Source organism: Triturus cristatus, chromosome 3_1 (genome assembly GCF_964204655.1).
Source record: "Triturus cristatus chromosome 3_1, aTriCri1.1, whole genome shotgun sequence".
Lineage (NCBI taxonomy): Eukaryota > Metazoa > Chordata > Amphibia > Caudata > Salamandridae > Triturus > Triturus cristatus.
This window is the reverse complement of record NC_140583.1, coordinates 654,294,916-654,319,950: the sequence shown is the minus strand read 5'-3', so window position 1 is coordinate 654,319,950 and position 25,035 is coordinate 654,294,916. Positions and strand designations below refer to the sequence as shown.

Sequence of the window (25,035 nt, the reverse complement as noted above, 5' to 3'; positions counted from 1 at the left end):
GTTACTTGTTGGCTAAAGAGGAACCTCCGGTGGGACTGCGTGCTCATTCCACCAGAGCTACTGCAGCCACTACTTCATAGGGACATGGTGTCCCCCTGCAAGACATCTGTCAGGCAGCTACGTGGGCCTCGCTGCACACTTTTACTAAGCATTACTGCCTGGACAGCCAAGTCCGTAGAGACTGCGTCTTTGGCCGTTCTGTTCTCCGAGACTTCCTGGTGTGATCTTGGTTTTCAGACCCACCACCGGGGTTGGTATTACTGGGGTATCTATTCTAAGGTAAGGAATCTATCACTATGTGTTTCTTTCAGATGAACAAATTACATACCTTCGGTAACGGTAAGAAACATTAGTAGTGTTAGATTCCTTACCGCCTCACCCATCCTCCCCGTTCTGCAAACTGATTTCTAGGGTTAAGGTCATCCCTTTCAGGACCCTTGTTTCAATGCCCTAGTGGTCAGTTTCCTGCATGGCTCGAAGTTACTAGCGCAAAAAGTCGTGTACAGAACTGACGTCAGTGTGCGTGGGCGGCGTCTAAGTAGCACCCGCAACGTCATCCCGGTAACCACAACGCCAGCGACGGACGCGGAGCCGCACAACGCCACCTACCGACGCGCAGGGATACTGCTGACGAAAACTTTCCGGATCCAGGCTGATGCCTGGGGGTAATTCTAAGGTAAGGAATCTATCACTACTAATGTTTCTTACAGATATATCGTTACCGAAGGTAAGTAACTTGTTCATTACACATGTATAGCTCTTTATAATAGGGTCTTGAGACAGTTTTGCAAAGTACATACATACCTTTGTGACATTTATTGTTCACTCCTGTAGCACCTACACCCTAGGTTTAGAAAAGGACTGAACATAGAAGGTTGTACCATTATAATATTTTTCTGAACAGCAGGGTTGATGCAAGCAGTTAGGAGGCAGCTATTAGTTTGAACCCAGATCCATGCTGGTCATGTCAGTGAAATATGCTGACTTTTTTCCTAGTGTAAATTGCCGACACCAAGGCACATTGAACAGCGCCCTCAGGTTGTCTGCTTTATTGTTACAAACCGGAATATGCAGACTGTGAATGGGCTCTCTTATTTACAATTTAAGTTGGTCCAAAACAAAGACCTCATCAAAGGGCAATCAGCCCTTCTTTTATTAAAAAATAAACCTGGTTGGGGGTCACCGGGAGCCTAATGCATATGCACAAAGAAATGGTGGGGAAATAAAGGTACATAACTTATCACTTTACAAGTCAAGTACTTAAGAGAAACATTTGGGGCAGGCTTTTGACTTTGTTTACCCCTTGTATACAGACTGTATGCAGGTACGGTAAGAAGGTAGGCATATGTTAAGAGTGCAAAGCTGGGAGAAACAAAGTCTAGATTTAAAATGTAACAGTGCTTGGGCTATGTCTGTATTTATAAGACTTTACTTCTATGCAATGCAACCATTTTTAGCAGCGTTCTAAGACAAATTGATAAAGAAAACCATAAGGTTCGAAACGCATGCCTGTCAGTTTGCAAGCTGTTTGTTTATGCTGGTTCATAGCTTATTGTGCTATATTATATGGGTTGCAATTTATGAACTGCAAGTAATAAAGGATATGTGTCAAAAGCAAAAACCCACTTTCCTATCTACAATTACATTTGTTATTTGCTTGTCACATAGTGTGCTTCACAGGAGATGTGTTAGCCCTCTATGCAGCATTATGCATCCAAACTGTAACTAGACAAAACACAGATCTCTCCAGCAACTGCATTATCCGCTAGAGTTCTCCTACCGTTACTATTACCCCTTGAGATTTTCTGAGCACCCAAATATCTCTGCAGAAGGTGTCTTAACACCATAAGATATTTTAAAATGTAGCCTCCGTAATCAGTTTAGCAAGAACACATTTACTGTCACATTTGTTGTTTTTGACAGCCAGACTGATTTTCATGACTCCGTTTCTCTTGACTGCACTACCTTTCTGTTGTCACGCCTGGACCACCAATTTATTGATTGGCACATCTATGAGGTCTTTGTAGTGGGTTCATGGTGAATTGGCAAAAAAAAGTGCATGCTGCTCTAAGATCGGCACACACAGGAGAAAAGCCTAACAGCCATCCATTCCCCTACCTTCCCAAGATCTAACAGCGCCAAATGTAAATGGTATGACTTGGAAATGGTTGCACTCTTATTTGTACTAGTTGAGGCTTGAAAATATTTGAAATGCAAAACATTTAACAAACATCATGTTAGAACGTAACAAGGTTCAGGTTCAAAAACATGTTTTTAGATAATTGTCCATAAAACATTCTAAAAAGCACACTTAACAATTAAAACCTTTAAATGAACCCCCCTCCTCGCCGCCCCACCCCCATTAAATTTCATTTAAAAAAATCTGTTTAACAGATCGTAAAAACCGAGCAATCCCAACTGCCACATCTAAATATCGCATCTTAGACCATAACTCCACCGCTTTGTTCCTATGAAGAGCATCAGATTTAAAAAACAAAGGTCTTGAAAACTTGATCCGATTCGCAAGATAAAAAACGCAGTCCATAAGAATATGCTTGAGAGTACATCTGAAAGAAACACGTTAGTTAGATTCCTTACCTTAGAATATCCCCAAGCGTCAGGCTGGATCCGGAAAGATTTTTCGTCAGCAGTACCCTTGCGCGTCGGTAGGCGTCGTCTGCGACTCCGCGTCCGTCTTCGGCGCTAGGATGACGTCGTCGGAGTACTTAGACGCCGCCCTCGCGTGCTGACGTCAGTTCTTCTTTTTTCCGCGCCAGTAAGCGCAGATCCGGGAAGAGCATACCCTTTAGTCACTTTTTGGACTTTTTTGGTCTATTCTTTCGAGCCGACCTCGACTCATGGTGTCGGTAGGGATGCCTGGGTTCAAGCCGTGTGACGCCTCTCACCGACTGATGTCGGTTACCGACCACCACCGTCAGTGTCTCTACTGCCTTGGGGCCGACCATGATGACCAGTCGTGCTCCGACTGCCGGACCTTGACCTCGAAGGCTAGGCGGGAGCGGTTCCGCAAGCTCCTCGAGATCCGGCAGTCTGCTCCGTGCCGCTCGAGGTCCCGGTCGAGGAGGAGGTCGAGGGAACGGTCGCGGAGCCGAAGCCGTCCCCGCTCGTCGGGTTCGAAGTCCTCGCATTCAGGTAAGTCGAGGCACAGTAAGACGAAGTCGAAGAAGCGACATCGCTCTTCTGACTCCCCTCGCCGGTCGGCTGACTCGGCTGAGGGTTTGGGTGGCACCACCCGCACGGCTCCGTCGGAGCCGCAGGGGTCGCATCCGGCCCCATACCCTCCGGTCTCTGGGCCTAATGCGACTCCGGGCGAGATTCAGAACTTACTCGTGGCCATGAGGAGTCTCGCTCTGCCGTCGAGACCTGCCGGCGCGCCTTTGGGCCCTGCAGGCCCGACTGGGAGGCATAGCGAGCCGGCGGCTTCGGCCCCGGCGCCGTCTACTTTGGTCCCACCGCCGCAGTTCCGCCTGGGATCCAGGCCTGGATTCCGGTCGACGCTGGTTGACCTTACGACCCCTCCGCCAACGCCAACCCCTATGGTACCGCCCCGGCGCAGTCTTCGGACGACGCAGTCCCCAGTTTTAGCCCGGGTCCGGCGTCGGAGCGGCTCAGTCTCCGGCACCGATGGATGAGCATTTCATCTACCACCCGGCTCCGTCCTTTCTACCTGTATACCAGGAGACTGATGACGGGGAGGACTGGGAGGGGTCTGAGGACCCTCTGGCACAGCAGTGCCAGTTAAGTCAGGACTGGGCAGACGAGCTGGGGGATGCCAGTGGTCTCGACACTTCGCATGACACTGGCTTCATCTCTCCTCCTTCCGTGGCTACGGAGGAGGGTGCAACTTATTCTGTGGTGCTGCGCAGGGCTGCCGAGACCCTTCACCTGGAGCTCCCTGCTGCGGTGGTGAAAACTAACCTCCTCACTGAGGTGCTTCAACCGCCAGTAAGCTCTTCGTAGCCTCTACTGCAGTTCAATGAGGCCCTCACTGACGTTCTGATGGGCACTTGGTCCAAGCCCTCCACAGTTATTCCTGTGGACCGGAACGTGGCCCGGCGCCACCGCCCTGCCCCAGGCGACCCCAGCTTTCTGTCAGTGCACCCCTGAGTGTCTGGTTATCCAGGCCTCTACGTCCCAGACCGCCTTCCCTTCCTCTCCTCCGGATCGGGAATCCAAAAGGTTGGAGCAGTTTGGGAAGAAACTGTTTTCCTCCCTCAGTTTGGGGTTGCGATCCATTAATACCGCTTGCCTTTTGGACTGTTATACCCACTCCTTGTGGGATACAGTGGCGGACGTGCTGCCCCAGTGTCCGGAGGAGACCCGGACACGGCTCGCCCTGGCTCTTGCTGAGGGGCGGGATGCAGCATGGTACTCCATTCGATGTGGGCTTGACACCACGGACTCGCTAGGTAGAGCGATTGCGACGGTGGCGATTCGTCGTCACGCCTGGCTGAGATCCACAAATTTTTCTAGGGATGTCCAGAGCACACTTATGGAGATGCCCTTCGATGGCCGTCGCCTTTTTTGCGACAAAGCGATAGTGCACTGGAGCGCTTTAAGGACTCCAGGGCTACGGCCAAGTCCTTGGGCCTCTCGGCCCGCGCCCGCAAACTTCTGCTTTTTGCCCCTTTTGTGGCCAAGGAAGGGGCGCCTCCGCCCGTCCGTCTAGCCACAGGCCGCAGAACCAGCCTCAACGCGATCGCGGACGTGGATTCCGCCGCAGGGGGACAGAGAGCCGGTCAGTCCACATCTGCTCCCGCAGCATCTGCCTCAAAGCCTTTCTAGTCCGACCTTTCAGGCCCATTCCACGCCAGTGGGAGGCAGTTCGCCATCACCTGCTCCACTGGCGTACCATCACATCGGATAGGTGGGTGCTGCAAATCGTCTGAAGGGGCTACTCCCTCCCCTTCAAGGCGACCCCTCCAGCCATGCCACCGCAGTACCACCGCATGTCGGGGGTTCACTTGCAACTTCTGCAGGAGGAAGTTACGGCCCTCTTGGCCAAGGGGGCCATCGAGCGTGTTCCTGGCCCAGAAGTAGGACGGGGTTGTTACCCCGACTACTTTCTGGTTCCCAAGAAGGGCAAAGGGGGCCTACGCCCTATCTTGGACCACAGGAGCGTCAACGCCTTCTTCCGGAAGGAGAAGTTCAAGATGCTGACATTAGCTCAGGTTCTGGCTGCCCTAGACCCTGGAGACTGGATGGTAGCGTTGGACTTGCACAACGCTTATTTTCACATCCCCGTCCTTCCGGCCCACCGGCGTTACCTGCAGTTCACGGTAGGCCACGAGCACTTTCAGTTTACCGTACTCCCCTTCGGCCTCACCAGTGCCCCTCGGGTGTTCACGAAAGTGATGGCGGTGGTCGCAGCTCATCTGCGCAGATTAGGGGTTCCAGTCTTCCCCTATCTCGACGACTGGTTGTTGAAGGCGGGCTCGCCCCAGGCGGTCGTCTAACACCTTCAAACTACAGCCGACCTCCTGCATTTGCTGGGGTTCTCCATCAATGTGCCGAAGTCACATCTGAGTCCCTCCCAGAAGCTCCTTTTCATCGGAGCGGTTCTGGACTCGGCGCAGTTTCGGGTCTATCCTCCCAAACAGAGAGTTCGGAATATTCAGGCTCTGATTCCGATCTTTAAGCCTTTATCCTGGGTTTCGGTCAGGATGGTCCCACGGCTGCTGGGTCTGATGGCCTCCTGCATCTCGCTGGTACATCACGCCAGGTGGCGGATGCGGGCTCTGCAGTGGGACCTGAAGTTCCAGTGAGCTCAACATCAGGGCAACCTGTCAGACCACATCCTGATCTCGGAGGGCACTGCAAGACAGTTGCAGTGGTGGCTCCCGGACCGCGATTGGGTCAGTGGCAGAGCGTCCCTCCTGGGATGGGGGGGCCACATGGGAGAGGCGGAGATCAGAGGCCTCTGGTCTCCGGCGGAGTCCCGGCTCCATATCAACCTGTTGGAGCTGAGGGCGATCTGGCTTGCACTGAAGGCATTCCTTCAGTTCAGTGTCCAGGGAAGTGTAGTGCAGGTGTTCATGGACAACACCACCGCCATTCCCTCTGTCCAGGGAAGTGTACCACCGCCATGTGGTATTGCAAAGAACAGGGCGGGGTGGAGTCGTGGACCCTTTGTCAGGAGGCTCTGCGCCTCTGGACATGGCTGGAACATCAGGGCATCACCCTGATGGTTCAACACCTGGCGGGCTCTCTGAACGCCAGGGCGGACGAACTCAGCCGCCGGTGCATGATGGATCACGAATGGCGTCTGCACTCGGACGTGGCCTCTTTCGGCAATGGGTAGAGCCTTGGTTAGATCTATTCGCCACCGAAGAGAACGCGCAGTGTCATACATTTTTCGTCGAGAGTGGAGTTACGGTCTGTTATATGCCTTTCCGCCTATACCACTTCTGCCCAGAGTTCTGAAGAAGATCAGGCGCGACCGGGCCCAAGTCAGCTTGTGGCTCCAGATTGGGCACGAAGATACTGGTATCCCGAGCTACTCAGTCGGTCAATCGATCCCCCGATTCGACTGCCTCTTCAGGAGGACCTTCTGTCGCAGCAGCAGGGGACGTTCCTCCACCCGAACCTGTCCAGACTCCACCTCCATGCGTGGAGATTGAGCGGCGGCAGTTGATGCCATTTGACTTGCCTCCTGAAGTCTTTGATGTCATTCTGGCAGCCAGGCGTCCTTCCACTAAAACGGTATACGCCTGCAGGTGGAACAAATTTGTGGAATGGTGCACAGCAAAGGCTGTGGATTCCCTTTCCGCCCCTCTTTCTGAGGTTCTCCTCTTTCATCTTTCCCTAGCCCAGCAGGGCTCTGCTCTGGACACTGTGAGAAGTTGGCCTGATATATGATGTCACTAGTTCTAGTGTACACCTTGTATCAGTCCAAACAACCCTTATGGTGATTGGTTGTAAAGTCAACCTTATAGACCAGCTATCCTAGTGGTAGCATGGACAAGAGCAGTCTTAGGCTAAACTCTGTATGGCATGTGAAGCCAGCTGTTATACCATTATAGTCCCTTGAATACCAAATGAAAGGACACCACACCAAGTATATATAAAGTTAGAATGTATTTATTCTAGCATATACCCTCAGCACTCTTTGAGGTCAGAGGTCTAAGTACAAACAATTTCTTAAGTAGCATACGTTAAGTTACACAGGAAAATACAGTTAGGCCCAGGGGCCACGCAAACCATATACTAAGAAAGTGGTATAAGTACCACGTCACGAACAGGGAGTAGGCCTAGGGCCTAGGGAATCGCTGGAGCTACACTACCCTACCGAGAGTTAGGAAGTAGGAGGCCCACGGGAAGCGTGTGCAGTGTGGAAACACACACGCGGGTTACATTAAAGTCAATGGGAATGTAACAGGTAGAAATAGGGAGAATAAGGACACTTCCGAAGGAACTAGGAGGAAGCAACTCAAGACTTAGACACTTGGATAGTCAATATCCACTGGAGCACCGGAGTACTCTCGTTACCTCACCCACAGGAGACGGGTGCATAGGTGTGAAGATGTGTCGGGTGTCGTCGCTGGATCCTATGGATGCCTGAAGAACAGATGCTGGCAGGCGGCCAGGAGGAAGATGTCCGGTGGATCCAACGGTGGATCTTGGAGGAGGAACACCTGCAAGCGGAGGGGACAAAGTCTGGGTCACTAGCCAGTGACCGTGTGGAACCAGGAAGGAACCAGGCGATGTCGTGCAGAACACAGGTGATGTCGTGAAGCCTGTCTCTGCAGCTGCGTGGACCAGGAGGCGTCGAGGATGACCAGAACCAGGATACGAGCTGTCCCATGAAGGATCTTGCTGCTGGCGGAGTCGACCTCCCGATTGGAGTCAGCAAGCCTTGGCAAAGGCAACCCACGCGGAAAGGGGAATTCGCTTCAGGTGCAGACCAGGAAGGTCTGGGATGCTTCTCTTTCACAGGGAAGCAAGGGCCAGTCTGGGTGAACCAGACCAGCAGTGGAAAGTTAAAGGTTCGTCGTCGCAGAGGCTACTAGCCAACGGGCCAGCAACCGGACAGACGCGTCGAGCAGGAAAATGCAGAAGGGCCCCACGCAGAACTCGTGGAGTGTGGAGGGCTGATCTTCGTTGCAGATGGTGCTCGGGGTTGGGGCTTCTCAATCCCCAGAGTACAACTTCGAGGATGCCTCAGAAGCTGTGCTGGAAGCTACTCGCCAATTTTCCCAGGTAGCCGGTCCCATGTCTCTCGTCGCCTCCACGGATCTCAGCTTGGCTGTGGATGTGGATCAGGGTCGGAGAAGTCTGGAAGTCAAGGCGCTGGTCGGGCTCTGCTGTCGGTTCCTCGTAGAACTTTGGGCAAAGCAAACGGCAGGTTGCTTGATGGTGCCTGTTTGCACAGGGTGGCCACTCCTTGGCCACAAGGGAGATTCTTCAGTCTTCTTCTTGTCGTCGAAGGTCCAGATTTTCATGTCTTGTTTCAATTCAGGATAATCCAAAGTCCTAGGGACTCAGCTCCCACTCTTATACTAATCTGGGGGGCTGGGTTACCTGCTAGGTCCCTCCTATGGGTGGGACCAGGGAGGGGGGTGGTTACACCCCCTTCCCTTTGTCCAGTTTCGCGCCAGGACTGGGGCTGGAGTGCCCCAGGCAGTGTCTCGTTTCTTTCATCCCTCCATGCCCCAATACACTAAGTCCTGTCTGGGGTGGTGCTAGCACCTCCCAAGGCAGGAAGCCTATTATCCAAGCCTCCCTCGCTGGAAGGACTCCCAGCAGCAGGAGGTCAGACTTGTGCCTGTGGCAGCAGCATCCATTTTGTAATGCTGGTTAACTTTAACCGGGTAGTAGGATTTCAACATGTCTTCCCACTCTAGAAGGGGGGAATACTATCCTCCCCACCAGAAATGGTGTGGGGGTAGTATTCCAAAGTGTTAGACACCTTACACGACATGTTTTGATAAAGCCAAACCATAGTTACCATAACCGCGAGGATTATAAGGCACCTTTAGAGTTTATGGTAGGCGATATCATAGAACAGCTATAAGGACATGGTTCCGAAAGCTGCAGACAGGCTCAGCTCATGCTAGAGCACCATCTCACATGTTACCAAGCACTCTGCCTCCAGGATTGTTAAGCCCTGCCATAGGAGTGGCTGATAGGTTACCCATGTGTCTATATATAAGGTAGGTATAGGGATACTATACCTAAGCAAGGGGTGATTACACGACCTTGCCCCAGCTGAGTGATCAGCCAGTTGTCATGATGGGAGGCCAGCCAGGGGTGGCATAATACATGCTGCAGCCCCTGGTAGGCCTAGGGTACACCTATGCCCTGGGTACCTAAGGTACACTGTACAGGGTCCAATAAGGTGATCATTACCAATTGGGTTATGCACCTAAAGTACATAGTATGAATTTAGAGAGAACACAGCTGGGCTGTGGGTCTGATTAGCAGGCCCACAGCCACATCTAAGTCGTAAACCAGTAAAGCAAAAAGTGGGGGTGACCATAGGAAGCAGACCCTACTCTCCTACAGGCACCATCAAGGGATATCTTTCAGCTGTTTCTGCCTTTTTACGGCTTCCTGATCAGCCTTCTCTTTTCAAGTCCCCTGTTGTAAATAGATTCCTAAAAGGCATTACTCACATGTTTCCTCCTGTCCCTTTCGTAATGCCTCAGTGGGACTTGAATCTGGTGTTAACCTATCTGATGTGTGCTCCTTTTGAGCCACTCCATAACTGTCCTCTTCGTTTCCTGACTCTCAAGACTGCTGAGCTCCAGGCTCTTTTTTCTAAACCTCCTTTCCTCTCTGTCCATCCGCACAAGGTTGTTCTAAGGACTCGTGCTTCCGTTCTTCCTAAGGTGGTTACTGCCTTTCACATCGGCCAGTCTGTTACATTGCCCACCTTCTTACCACCTCCGCATCGCACGAAAGAGGAAGAGAAGCTCCACTGTCTGGACCCAAAACGTGCGCTCTCCTAGCTGGACCGCACAAAACAGTTCCGGGTGGGTGACCAACTCTTCGTTGGCTACGTGGGCGCTAAGAAGGGGCGGGCAGTGCACAAGCGGACCATCTCTCGGTGGGTCGTTTTGTGCATTAAGGCCAGTTATTCCTTGGCTAAGAAGGATCCTCCTGTGGGGCTGAGGGCCCATTCCACCCGGGCCACAGCAGCTACTACTGCTTTGGGACGGTGAGTTCCTCTGCAGGACATTTGTCAGGCAGCAACGTGGGCCTCGCTGCACACGTTTGCCAAGCATTACTGCCTTGACAGCCAAGTCCGGAGTGATGGCTTCTTCGGCCGTTCTGTTCTCCAGGACTTCCTGGTGTGATCTTGGTTCGCAGACCCACCACTGGGGTTGGTATAGCTGGGGTATCTAGTCTAAGGTAAGGAATCTAACTAACGTGTTTCTTTCAGATGAACAAGTTACTTACCTTCGGTAATGATATATCTGTAAGAAACATTAGTTAGTTAGATTCCTTACAGCCCCACCCATCCTCCCCGTTCTGCGAACTGATATCTAGGGTTAAGGTCATCCCTTTCAGGGCCCTAGATTCATGGCACCAGTGTCTGTTTCTTGCATGGCTCTGCGTTCCTGGCGTGGAAAGCTATGTACAAGAACTGACGTCATTACGCGACAGCGGCGTCTACGTACTCCGTCATCCCGGTGATCACGGCGATGGACACGGATTCGCAGATGACGCCTACCGACGCGCAAGGTTACTGCTGATGAAAAATCTTTCCGGATCCAGCCTGACGCCTGGGGATATTCTAAGGTAAGGAAACTAACTAATGTTTCTTACAGATATATCGTTACCGAAGGTAAGTAACTTGTTCATTTAGCTTTCAAAGGGCAGGGACAAATACCACTATTATTCTGTGCCCCTGCTCTATGTAGGTGGGATGAATAGATTGGATTACATCCCACTCGAACCCTTAACATTTCTTTTCTCAAACCTGGATCTGGTAACTGTGATAAATAAGGGAAAACACAATCCTGGCCAAATGAAGCAAACGAGAAGCTACTATTCTTTAAATATAATAAATCAATGTGTTCTAATGACATAGCAGCAGATTCTCTCAGTACTCGTTTGCCTGCAAAAGTGAGCCAGGATGTGACTGTACCACTATTTAAATAGAGGTTCTTCTTTGCAGTTATTCTAGTTCTAACGGCCTTTGCCCACATCCTTTCACTACTTTGGATCTCTTCCCAACACAATTTGGAGACTTTAACCACCTCATCATCCTCCTCCAACTAGTGTTAAAGTATCTTAGAGCCCGAGTAGCGGCCGCCATGTTCCAAGAAACCAGACTGCACTCTCCTTATAGCCTGGACCATGGTACCTTGGGGGAGTGATAGAAGTCTTTTAAGCACTACCCCTTCCAGTCTGTCCCATTCATAGGTTGGATCAAGAGAAAATACCTCTTCCCCCATACAGGCCTAACGGTGGAATCTTCCCTTCATAGGCCTTTAGAAATGGGATGCCCCCCGAATCTACAATTGAATCCCGATAGACAGCTTGCCTGCAATAGGGCCTTTTGCTTAATGACATCCAAATGTGCGCCCCAATTCAGATTTCTCCTAAAGGTTAAACCCAGGTATTTATATTGATCCACTTGTTCCACCACCTGTGAATCTAGATGCCAGGAAAAACTATGCACTTTTTCCCCAAAAATCATAATTTGTCTTTTCCAGATTAATGCAGAGCTTGTTCTGCTTACTATAAGAAGGCAATGCATTAAGTTTCCTCTGCAGACCAATTGGAGTATAGTCCAATAATACCAAATCATCTGCATAAAGCAGACACGTGATATGCTGGTCCCCAATTTTAGGCGAAAAAGACTTTGATTGGGAAATAACAGTTGGGAGGTCGGCCAAAAATAGCCTAAGAGTAAGGGTGCTAAAACGCACTCCTGGCGCAGGCCAATGTCGATAAAGATTCTTTGGGACAACTGTCCTGACTTGTCTAACTCCACCTGAGCACAATTGCCAGAGTGCAAGGATTGAAGAGCCCCAAGAAGGTATGGTGGTAGATTCCAAGCAGCAAGTTTTCCCCACAAAATATCCCTGTCAACAGAATCGAATGCTGTCCGGAAATCTACAAAACTGCATAATCTTGATTTTCCTCCAGAGCCTTTCGAGTAATAGCCCACAAAGCAAAACAGTGGTCTATGGTGGATTGACCCTTCCGAAAACCCCCTTGTTCTAGTGGGATTCTCTTAGTTTCGGTGGCCCATTCTTCAAGTTTGGCTAGGATAATCTTGGAGTATATCTTTAATGAAATATCCAAGAGGCTTATAAGCCTATAATGCATTGGGTCTGTACCGCTCCCTGTTTTTTAAAAATCGGTTTTACTATGGACCCCTTCCAAGTAAAGGGGTAAAGGCCAGACCCTACGACCCAGCTAAACAAGGTAGAGTAAATTGTAGCCCACCAGACACTATTTGTTTTAATTATTACCGCTGGAACATTATCAGGGCCGGCGGCACAAGAGCGTTTTATTCACTCAATAACTTCCTTAACTTCCTTTACTGAAAATCAGTTGGCTGGGAGAGTTTGCCCGTAGATATGTTGAGGGCCATCTGAAACTAAAGGTACCCTATATAACTCCGTCAGATAAGTAGCCCACTGGGCTTCCGGAATCGTACAGGCCGGAGTACCCCTACTTTGACCATTAAACTCTCTGACCTTTGTCCAGAATTTTTGCAAAGCAAGGTTGCATATGTTAAAGTGGTCCAGGAAAGGGGAACCCTTCAAATTGGATGTGATACAAGATGAGCCTTTCACTAATTCGAGGAACTGGTTATGGTCTACCCTATTTTGAACGATCCAGATGAAGGCCTGCTCCTCATTGCAGAAATGGATGCATCCTTGCAGTACATCCTGTGGTGTTATTTTCTCAAACCTTAACTTCTGTAGAGAATAATTTTCTAATTTAAGACAGTGAACAGCTGATTATCAAGGAAGACTTTTCCCATTAATGACATTACCTTGAGGGGACACTGCATACTGTGGCGACACATTTTTATAACATGGCCTTTTTGAAGTTCACAACGTGTTTTAACTCCTGTGGTGCCCAGTAATGTTTTTTTGTTTGTTTTGTTTTTTGTATAATATGGCATCTGCTTTGGCTCAGGCAGCATGGGTTGGGGGTGGTGGGGTGGGGAGGTGAGGGTGTAAGGAGGTATAATTATAAAAAAAGAAAAATCCACTTGCCGCTTTGTCCCACTTTTTCTCCTCCACCGAACAGGAAGCAGCCAGACTCCACTGAGCCAATCCCAGTGCTACAATACTGTTGTGATTGGCTCCCCTAAACCAATCACATTGCTGCAATGCAGCATTGTAATTGGTCTGAGCGTCGTGTTCGGCACTCGGGACTGGAGGCCTGGGCATGTTCTCCATGCAGACTGTAGTGCAGCCTGCATGGAGAACATGCTAAAGTGCGCCTCACTGTTTGACCGGCCCCAGAGGGCCGGTCAAAGCATCATGCACACTAGTGTGCTCACCACTCTTCCCCTGCTCTGTCAGCAAAGCAGCCCCACCCTGCCCTCATGCTGCCGCAGCAGGGAAGTATAAAATGATAATAACATTGTGTTATCATTTTGATTTTCCTTTCTTTTACTGCTGCACAGCAGGAGTGGGGCCACGCTCTTCTGCCTTAGCAGAGGAGCCGCCACTGGGCTGTTGATAACAGCATGAAAAGGCTGTTTCTTTACCTTTATCTAATCACGGGGAAATTGAAGAAGCATACACCATAGCAAGTATTTATTAAGAGTAAGTAGTTAAAAACATGAACTGAGAACCAGTCAGTTCATAACAGTAGCAACTGCGAGTACTATGAATGAAATGTAAACTGCAATAAATATATGTTGTGTACAAAACATTAATTCCTGCTTTGTGTCCCCAAATGCTGCTGCTTATAGTAGTTTTTAAAGTTTTATATAATGTAAAGTCAGTGTTTTACGTGAGCACCAGTTGCATTACACAAACACACATTCATGTTTTTTAAATATGGTGGGGAGGGTGATTAAGTGATTTACCCAGAGTGCACACTTCGGCAAAAATTTTCCTTGGAGGCGAACATTGCCTTTTGTGATTATAAAGGCATTTCAGAAGCTTTTCTGAGGAGGGGGAGGGAATAAAAAATAAAGTTGATGCAAGCCTGGACTTGAACTTGGCTCCCCACTTCCAAAGACGGAAGCACTGCTATTACTCCACACCATCACAGCAGTCATAAACAGCCCCCTGACATTAACAAAGCAAGCAGAAACTGCAAGCTCTCTAATGCGCAGCATATCTAACGTGTCTGTAACCGCTGCTCTTCCGTCTCTTTTCAAACGTGCTTCCGCTGCTCCTAGCACTTCACCATTAAAGTGACAGCTTTGCAACCGCTCCGCGTCATGTCTTTAAGTATGTGGCTTGAGGAACGGGCTCTTGGTGACCTGCGCACTTTGCAAGCGTGTTCGTGCTGGTAAAAAGCCCTGTGTGCGCGCATGTTGGAGGGAACTATGATTCTGTGTATCGCATTTGCTGCCACAGATGCAGGATCATGTCTGTCAAAGTAGACAATAGCTAGATCAGTATTTCAATTTTACTGAAATGCTAAACAGTGGATCTGTTGGATAACATTCACAGTTAGCAGGTCATCTTGTTGCCACATGAAAACGGAGCACAGTTACTCGAAATATTGCATATTTTTCATACTAAGCGAACTTTGTAAGGGTAAGCAAACCTTTTGAACAGATTACATAAATTGATAAATTGTCTTTCTTATCCATCCTTCTTGATGGATTTTCTGAATGTTATTACATTCCAGTTGCTCTTGCAAGCCAGAGATCCTATGATGGAGGAAAAGATTTGTGCTTGGTACAGTTGTTCTCTATCATGTCTATCTTAATCGCCAATAGCCTGTTCCCCTATACTTCCCTAAGTAGACAATGGTTTCTGTGGGAGTTTCAGACCGATCTGAGAAACTCTTTGCTTGTTCAGGGCACTTGTAGGTGCTGCTGGGCTGTGGTCCTGTAAGGGTGCAACACTCAATTCCGTGTGCAAAAAAGAAGTCATAGGGCACTTGTTACAGTAGTTGCAATAGGTGTAACTAGTATCAGCTCAGAATTATGCATGTACCATCCAGACAAGATACTGCTCACCAGGGTCTTCGATATGCCTCCCAACGCAAAGATGAGGAGCATAATCTGGCCTCCCTACTGTTGACAATCACTGGATCTGCTCCTGCTGCTGTGACACTACAACCTTTCAGGATATTCAGTGGGGCAGATTTTTGACCTCTCTAATATTTTGAGCGGGTTCACTTAAGCTAATTTTGTTAAGAATGGATAGGGTTGCTAGATATGTTTGACAACTCAAATCTTTAGCCTCTGATTTGTAGGGGCTCTCTGATTTTTGCAGTGCCTTTTCTTTAGCATTGGCCAAAATCCCAACTGTGAAGTTGTCAAGAGGAATATGCAAATCTCTCATTGTTCCTCACGCTTCACCTGAGACCAGAATCTTGTCCCCTCAATGGCAGGTCACGTAGTTAAAGCTTCTCCAGACATTGGCACAGGTGAAAACGCTTACTTTCTCAGCTTCGGTCTACAGCCATCAGTTCCAGAATAGCCCACTAAAGTCTTTCTTAGCTATTCTTTGGCAAGTCGCCCGTCTTTACCGGCTGCCCCTTAAACACGAATTTCACTTTTTACTATGATAACCCTGCAGGGCTTTTAAACAATCTCATATCCATGAGCCTGCAGCCTGTGATCAACAACTTGGTGTTTTAGAACCATTGTGTCCACAGCAGTTTTCTTTCTCTTAGATCAGCCAAATATGGACAATAGTCTTCCTTTTTTCTAAAAGAAATCAGCTCAATGGGCAAGGTCCCAGTTTACTAAAACTCGGTCCATGCCCTCTCAGAGCACAAATTTAATGCGAGCGTGGAGGTTTCACACTTCTCAACTGCCTCATACTAGATCCCTAGAATGCACTAGATCAGGGTTATAATCTCTCGTTCAGAAATCATTGTTTTACTGCTTTCTTCTTTTAGCCTCCTATTTTACTGAATGAGTGTCAAACGTTAACATTGCTTAGAGAGTGGAACCAATTTGAAAAGCCTTAGGAAATGGTTAGTAATGTGAAGCGGGACACAGGAGAGCAGAAACATGGAAGATGGGGGTGGAGAGCAGAGCAGGTTCCTCAACAAAAAGGAACTAACAAGGTGAAGCAGCTCACGGAAGAAACTCAGGTAGACAAAAGTGGATTAAAAATGTTAAATTTAATAGAAACTAATGATGTGGAAGATGCAACAAATTGTATAAGTGGCATAGTTGAGATAGAAGTGCGCAAAAATGTGAAGGATGGAATGCTTGAAATAATCTCAGCCACTGGTAGTACTCTGGGCCACATCCCAGTCCATCGTTATTTTGCAAACCATGCCATTGAAGTTGGACCCAGCCATAAGCAAATCAGTTTTGGCCCTGCTCCAGTAGGAACAGTCCAGCCCGAACTACCCGCTGCGGTCCTCCCTGAACTATACTACAAGAAACCGAAGACCGGTCCTGTGTGCATTGTGCCACTAGAATCAAGTTATACCTTGACTGATGAGCCCTAACAAGGGCAAAACTAGCCTTGGGTTGCTTGTGTTCTAGCTTAGGGACGTCATATTGGAGCAGTCGAGACTGATATGCATGTGGCTGGGACCAAACTGAAGTGGCATGGTGTGCAAAATAACACCATAGTCTGGGATGCCCAGACTATTTACACAGTGGCGGAAATAAAGTCAAGAATTCCATCAATCAGTTTTTTGTATTCTTCATAGTTGACACACAAGTACTTATTAATGTTCACTCGAAGAGGGTCACTCCATGTTGTTGGACTTGAGGTTCCAAGATGAAGAGGTAGTGCCCAGTAGATAGTGATGCACAGTGACTTCAGGAAGCTACAGCTTAAGTTAACATTCCTTTATTTCATGAACCATAGGGGTAAGCAGACAGATGCATTTCTGAAACATTGCACATAAAATTTAATAACATTGCCTTATGGATAGATGCAGGTTCCATTTCTCTAGCGGGCAATCTTGGTCTTGCTTTGGAAGTTCCTGTAAACATACTAGCTGTTCTGAGGGACCCCTTACTAGGTTGCACAGTCTTGCGTGGTCCGTCATCCTGCTGGCACCAGCCTAGCCTTTTCTGTTCTTGCCAACACCTTTCAACCCATTTAGGTGACAGCAATTTAGCTTCCTTTGTGGTAAGGCCTCCTAACTATGGCCGAGGGGAATATCCTTGTCCTTTTTACTGAATGGTTTCTAAGATGCTAGCCTTTGCACACATGTGCCTCCTTTGTGAAGATCTGGTTGTTCAGATTCTTGTCAGGAAGTCCACCAGCTCAATTGATCTATTGGCGGTAAGCATGCTCCTTCGTAACAGAGAATCCTTACTGCCAAATGTGTATGGGGTCAGACCATAGTTTGGCAACGGTGGAGAATACTCCCCGCCATAGCCCAACTTCTTCGATGGCCTAACTAAATGCTATTGGAAAAATGGCTAAATGTTTGCCCGCCCAATTTAGATCGGTAGATATAGAGCAGTTTTGTTTTTTGGGGGTTTTTTTACCGGCAGTGACCACCAGGAAAACTCTGGCGTCAAGGCAGTTAAAATCTAAAATGCCCCCCTCGCCAAGGGAGATAAATCGCATGGTGAAGGGGGCATTGTTTCCTTATTTTTTTTTATATTCAATAACAAAAACCCACTTTGGTGTTTTTTCTTCGAAAATAAAAAATGTTGAAACTTTACCGTACGTTCACAGGAACCGCCTTGACAGCAGTTTCGGTGAATGATAGAAATGTCTGTCAGGCTGATGTGCATTTCTAAATTTGGCAGGCAGGTTCTCATGCAGGGCAATGGAGTAATTTGCTTTGTTGCCCTGATAGTGTACAGTCCGTCTGCCAAATATTAAACCGGCCCCCAAGTCTAAATACAAGTGGCAGAGTTTTTGCCCTTGGCCCTACCCACAATGTCTTGTTGTTTTTGCATTACATAGTGCTAAATAGGTGGACACTTGAATAATGTATGCGATAGCCGTCCAGACTGCAAAAGTTTTGTGCATCTAGATGAACTCAGTCTAGATCATACTGGCTTGTTGCATGTGCTCTCTCCAGTGAGAAGTCCTATTGTTAAGGGTAAACCGCATTTTGAATTGGAAGCTTTATTTCCCCGTCTATTCTCTCATACTTTTGACTGAAGTAGACTAGTTCCAGTACCCACCTGTTTGCGAAAATCGTTTTTTCAAAGCAGTTTTCATTCCTGCCACTAGGTGTCAGTACACCTAGATGTGAAAAATAAGACAAGGAGCCTTCACAATAGGGGTAGCAGTCGTTGTGAGAAAGTGCCTTCTTTCTGCATGGTTGCCCCCACTTTTTAGGTCGAGCACTCGAGACCTCTTGTATATACTTTAGAATATACTTATTATATACTTATGTGTATGTACTTTGTGGGCTGTGGAGATCAGCCCTAGGACTTGTCTGCTTCCGCTTAGGGACTTTTTTTTCTGTTCAACTGCCTCTATTTAACTGTCTTGATAGAAAACGACCAGCAGAGGTCAGTAAAATACCAGAATTGCTTTCTGCTGAGGGACTTTCTTCTCTTTTTTTTTTTTTTTTTTTCTGGCAACTGCCTCTATTTAACATTCTTGATAGAAAACGGCCAGCAGTGGCCAGTAAAATACCAGAATCACTTTAGCATTCTCTAGATTCCAGTCCATAGAAATTTTCTTCCTCAAGCACCCGTAGACAATAAGATTTTTTTCAAATCTTGTATTTTCAGTGATATGACCACCGAAGGCCCTGATTTTATTGTAAAAACAGAGCCTTGGACTATACCATTTCCCCCTAAAAGGCAATATTTCTCTCCATGTGTTCCCATACCTAGCGTGTAGTTTGGTGCTTACTTTCCCTCCATGTTAAAGAACAGTAGATGTTTCAGCACCTCGGCTAATGTGCTGCATAGCTAAATACATGTAAGGTCCCAAAGGCTAGACCGATTGCATTGCAAATGCTTGTTGCTGAATTGCTGATGTGCTTTCTGAGTGTGCCCTGGGCTCCTGCTAATCGGGTACCCAGGACCTATGTTCTTTCCCTAAAACTGCATTAAAACCGAAACCCAATTGGCATCTCTAGCCACAGGTCAGCCTCTGGTAAATCGTGCCACAGGTACCCAGGGCACTGTGACCAGAGAAGGCCTCTAAGGGCTACAGCACTTATTGTGCCATGCCTACAACCCACTGCCCTGGCATAGGTCAGTCACCCCTCTACCTGGGTGCACTATACCAGTGGTGCATGAGCCCTGTACCACTACAGTGTCGAAGTCCATTCTTGGACATTGTAAGTGCAGTTCTGCAATTAAGAGTATATGGTGCTGGGAGTTTGTAATTACGAACTCCACAGCACCATAATGGCTACACTGAAAACTGAGAAGTTTGGTATCAAACTTCTCAGCACATTAAACCCACACTGATTCCATTGTGGGATTTAATGGAAAATGCATCCAGAGGGCATCTTGGAAAGGCGCCCTGAAAATGGACCTACCACTAGTGTCCAGGCTGAATGGCTGCTTTCAGCTGCCATCTCCAGACTTGTTTCTGGACCCCTGGGTCTAGAGCCTGCTGCTCTCGGGGGCCTGAAACAATTCACATCCTGGGACGAGGCACTCTCCCAGGATGGGCAGGGTCCACGACGGGGAAGCTTCAAAGGCTTGCCGCCTTTGTGAGCTTCCTCAGGCCACTTACTGCTTTCAGCAACTGGTCCCCACTGGTTCTGACCCCTGCTTTGGTTGGGAGAACCGGCGGCAAAAACCAGTGCGGAAGAGAGGTGTGCCCACCTCTGCCAACTCCACCCATCAGATGGGGGAGGGAGGTGAAGCATAACTCAGTCCCCGCCATCTTGCAGATGGGGACTCAGCCAACCAGGGAAAGGCTTATGCCCCCCTCCCACTGGAGGTTGGCATAATAGGGGGTGTACCCACCCCAGGGAAGGGACCCATTGGTCCCAATCTTTTTACCTACATGTAACGCCCCATAATCTAGTATTTAGGGGCACCCCTGAACCTTGCTTCCTCAGATGAGCAGAAACTACAAGAAAAGAAGAACCGAACAGCCATGCTGAAGCAAACGAGAGGAAGGCGCCCACTGACTTGGCCCCAGCCCTACCGGCCTGTCTCCACCTCGAACCTGCTCCTGCAAAATCCTGTTGTGTCCTGTAGCCAGCAACCTCAAACCCCGGAGGACCTGCCTGCCTTCAACCAATCTCGCGTGAACACAGGATTTGTTAATCTCCGGCCGGACACCGCAAATCCGCACCACTCTGCACCCTCCGGCCCGAGCTCGAGTGGGAAAACATCAGGAGGAGATCTCCCTGAGATCCGGCGACCCCCGACCTGCCTCAAACTTCCAGCCGACGCCTGCAGCCTAAATCTGGATGGCCCCCCCCCCCCCAACCGGGACCAAGAGCTGGTGGTAAGATCCCACCCTAAAAGGCACGCAGACGCCTCACTGCCTTGGGTGGTCCAACTGACGGTGCCTAACCAACCCCCAAGATCCCAACTTACCTTTTGAAGTGGTGGTCGCAACCAGAAGACCTTCGTCCCCAAGCCTGCAGTGCCTTTGCAAACCGGAGGTTCACCTTTGCAAATAGGGCTCAGACATCGAAACAGCACCCTGTACCTGGCCGGCCTACTGCCGCTGAGGGTTCACCTTTGGTGCTACTTTGTTTCCCTATTTGCCCTGAGCTAAAGTCTAGGAGCTTTGCTCCCACAACCAAGTGGCCTGCTCGTCAGCAGCCACCAACCGGAGGCCTCCTATCCCCATTGGATAACATTGGGCATCAGCACTCTGCACCCGGCTGCCCTAGTGCCGCTGAGGGTGTAAGAGTGCATCCCTGACCCTGGGGGACCCCTGAGTCTATCCCCAGAACCTCAACTCCCACTACCAAATACCCTAAAACCGATAACACTATTTTCCTCTATACGATAACTGAATGTTTTTCTTGGAAACGTTTCCAAGTGTGGAGTTTGAAAACCTAAAGAAATTCTTTAAAATTGTACTAACTAACAAAAACGATTTTACTTGCTTGTTTACAGGACTTGTCCCAGTGTAGCATCCAGGTATACTACCCTGTGTAAGAAAAGTCATCTCAAAAGTAACTTACCTGTAATTTTACTGAAAATCCTATACAAAGTATATATACTATATTTACAAAGCATTGCATTTCTCAGAAACAATACTGTAAGTCAAAACAAAGTGCATTTACAATTGCAATCCAAACTGTTATCTGTATATTTACTGCAAAGGACTGATCACTTACCTGTGCTAGGGTTGCTTGGTTATACAAAAACAATTGGTCTGAAGTTGTCTTTGCGTGTGTGAGTTCATTTGCTGACTGAGTGTGTACAATAAATGCTTAACACTGTCCTCTGATACTGCCTTACTGCTTGCCCACGTTACCACAAATAGAGAGTGAGGTGCTATCTAACTTTACCTCTGCCTACCTTTGGGGTTCCAATGGACTCTGTGCACACTATACCTCACTTTGGTATAGTATATGCAGAGCCAGCTTCCTACAGTTGTCATAAAAATAACTTTATGCAAAGCCAACATAGCTGTGTTTTGGTGTACTAGTGCCAATTTCTTTAGAAACGTGCTTATTTTTAGTTTGAGACTTTTGCACACATTTAGATTTCAGCTTTTCGATACTCTGGTTATCGTAACTAGCTTCAACAGTAGCCCCCAGACTCTAGGCTGCGTTGGTGGCTTTGAGCTGCAGGGGAGCCATGTGGACGCCACCTGTATTTTTTGGCAACACTACTGAACATTCCAAGCAAGCTGATGCTTATGGCCTTTTATTCTTTACTGGGACTCGATTCTTGCTTATTTCTTATTAGACATTCTCACTGTAATAGAGCTGGGCTACTCAGCCGCTACTTAACTTAGAAAATCTGATGCGCCTTCATATTACCACTGCCTTCTACTTTAGTGTCCGCTTCACATGCAACATCTTGGTAACCAATGTATAAAATGTAACTGGGGTGAGGTAGAGACAAAAACTTTGGAAGGAGATGTTTGAACAAATGTTTTTTGCTGATCTTCACGATATCAATGTCATTACAGTAATGCATTTTAAATTGGTAATGAACGTTTATTGCTAGTTCTATTATTCCTCCTTTCGCCCATTTTGTGAAGCTTGTGACGCAAATACATGTATGTGGTGGGCCTGACAACTACTCGCCCCTTCTATCCATCCCAATGAAAGTCCACTCTTGAATATTCTCTGTGGTCTGCTCATGTCAAATATATTGTAAACTGAGTTAACTCCCCTTGTGTTTTTTTCTTTCTTTACAGAATGAGGATGTGCGGCCTCATATCAGAGACAGATTTCGCTTGCATGACTTGCTACCCCAGGAATAAACATCAGGCCTTGTCAGATCGCTGGAGGGGTTTAGGGAAGACGATGCCAGACTGTGCTGAACTTTGGAAAACACAGCGAGAATCCCATTCCCATTACTGTTGAAATTTTTGCATTTTTGTACCCCTTCTTAGCTTTTCTTATATTTGGTGCCCAACCATAATCAAGACATGCAGAGATAAACTTGCCGATCTGTCGCCCATTCCTTACTGTGGGATCGGGGCTTGAAACCGAGAAGTCTTCAGAACTGGCGTGTGTGCAGCTCCGAGGAGGACATCTGTGAAAGCACGAGGATGCTCCTCGCTGCTGCCGAAATGTGGCCTGCTCTGATGCAGGCCTTCTATGACATAGCAGGGTGGAAACGGACTTTCTCTCCCCTCTGCTTGGTGCTCCCGAGTGGGTTTTTAAGCCACTTTTCTGTTACCTTTTAGAGTCCGATTTCAACAGGAATGGCCAGTAAACGTTGTTTTTAATTTTCCTGTTCAGGTTTATAACCTTTTTACATTTTTGACCTGTATTAGGATAGGATTTCGTTATGCATTCCTTTAGTCGAGACGCTTCATAGATTATTCTGGACCTAGCCAAATTTTATTAGGATTTTTTATCATATAATTGAATGGCCATCTTTTTCCTGCTTTCTCTGCCTGCAAATTGTATATTTGTTTAAAAAAATTCTAGGTTTAGTCCATGTAAGTTCCATTTAGAAAAAAGCTGCATTTATATTTTGTACCTGTAATATTCTACTGTTGTCAAAACCTTTAAAAGAAATCAAATCAAGAAACCGGGTATATACAAGAACTTCAAGATCTGACAGATCACAGTCACCGGTCTCAATGAACCGAGTAGATGAATTGCTTCTAAACTGGTCCTGCACATATTCTTCTGCAGATGGCTGTGTACCGGTCACCACTGAAGCAGCTTTATGCATTTTGTTGCCCTCTTGCCTTTTCTTCCGAAAGGCAGTATTCAACATCGCGAAGCCAATATTTAAAAGGTGGGGAGGGTAAGTGTTTTTAAAAAAATAATGTAATTGTTTTTTTGCACTGGATGGGTGGAAGCAGCTCCTGTGCCACATTTGCCGTTATATCATTAATTGGGTAGCGGTGGCCTGTCTGCCTATACAGTGACTCACACTCGTATTCAACAGTGCAGTCTGCAACTTGGCTGTCATCAATATTTTCCTAAAGCTTCTGGAAAAGTGTGCTACAAGCCTGGCGCAAAAGCAGTCATTGTAAGAGGTTGGCACTTTTTATAACTATAATCTTCCCCTTTGAGAGGGGGCGGGGTGGGGGTGGAGTGGGAATACTTTTTTTGAAGGGCGAAATTTCTAAATGTTGGCAGTCTGCTCTGCCTCTTGACCTTGACTGCGCTGAGACACAACACAGGATATTTGTCAGTTATCTTGCAAAAGTATGTTTAAAGAAAGGCACTTTTTTTCTAAAGAGGTTTGATATTTTGTAAGCTTGTTAAGAAAGTACAGTATTGGGTTTAAAAGGTGGACAAACGAGAGAATGAGTTAATTTTTCTTAAATGTATAGTACATGTTCACTTGTACACCTATTGTATAAATCCACACCGCTTCATTTTAAAAGGAGCCCTTACAATATGGAGAAATCTTTTTAGGAAAAATTAATTTTTTGTAATTTTTTTGATTTAAAAGGAAAAAAGCACGAGTTATTGTCAACTTTTCTCAGTGTATTAATGAAGATTTTAACTATTCATCCGGTTGAGTGTTTTCTTATGCTATGTGTTGTGTGTGTGTAGCACATAGAAGCTAAGTGTTTTAAAAAAAAAAAAAGGCAGCACCCAGTCCCTCAAACAAAAGGACAGTTCTAGCATGTAGAGCAAGTCTATTTTGTGTGAAATCCTTGTTCTAAAGAGACAGTTATAACGGTCATCATGGCAGATTTTCTTCAGAAAACTGAAAGTTTTTGCAATATGGATATCTGATTTTGTATTTTATGGGTGTTTTGCTGGAAGGAGAAGCTCCAGATGGATTTCTTTTAAAAGCAGATCCTTCAAGAATGTATTTATCTTTTGGGTATCTGGGCATATTCTCACTGTCTTCTGTCTATCAAAATAAACTGTACATAATGTTATCTTTTTATATATGCTTTTGCGCTAACATTTAGTTTCTGACCACATTTACTGCGATTGTTCTCTTTCCCTGGTTTTACGATAAAGCCATTAGTCTTAAACATTTCTCGTTTATAACATATGACCTATTGAACCATTGTGGTATCTGTCACTGTTTTCACTGTTGCAGCTCTTTGAGCTTTCCAGCGATGTAGGGGTTTATCATGTGAACATTGGGTACTTGGCATTGCCAAATATTTATATTATCACTGCATACATAGGCAAGGCACATCCTCTTCTCTCCTGCCCTACTGTAACGTTTCTCTCACATGCATTCTTCAGCTTCACATAGGTTCCACCCAAGAGGTGCAGGTGCTCATTCATGGGACCCTAAAACATGTTGCTATGTCAACTGATTCCAAGTAACCAGAGCAAGTGTGAATCTGCTTTATTCTTGAACTATGGTGACCTAATGATCTTTTTGCATAGTTTAGCGGGGTGAGTGACTCTTAGGATGGAGGTTTG

General features: G+C 47.3%; 1 protein-coding gene across 3 annotated transcripts in view; it reads left to right on the top strand.

Moving 5' to 3' along the window:
• Nucleotides 1-24,153, top strand: part of CTDSPL2 (CTD small phosphatase like 2) — a 471,093-nt gene extending 446,940 nt beyond the window's left edge. For all 3 annotated transcript variants that reach the window (XR_014978858.1, XM_085644683.1, XM_085644684.1), the window contains one exon: nt 22,371-24,153. Coding sequence is in view for 2 of the 3 variants with exons in the window: in XM_085644683.1 (XP_085500809.1) it covers nt 22,371-22,436 (66 nt within the window). In the remaining variant the exon portion in view is untranslated. The remainder of the gene's footprint in view (nt 1-22,370) is intronic.
• The last annotated feature ends 882 nt before the right edge of the window (nt 24,154-25,035 follow it).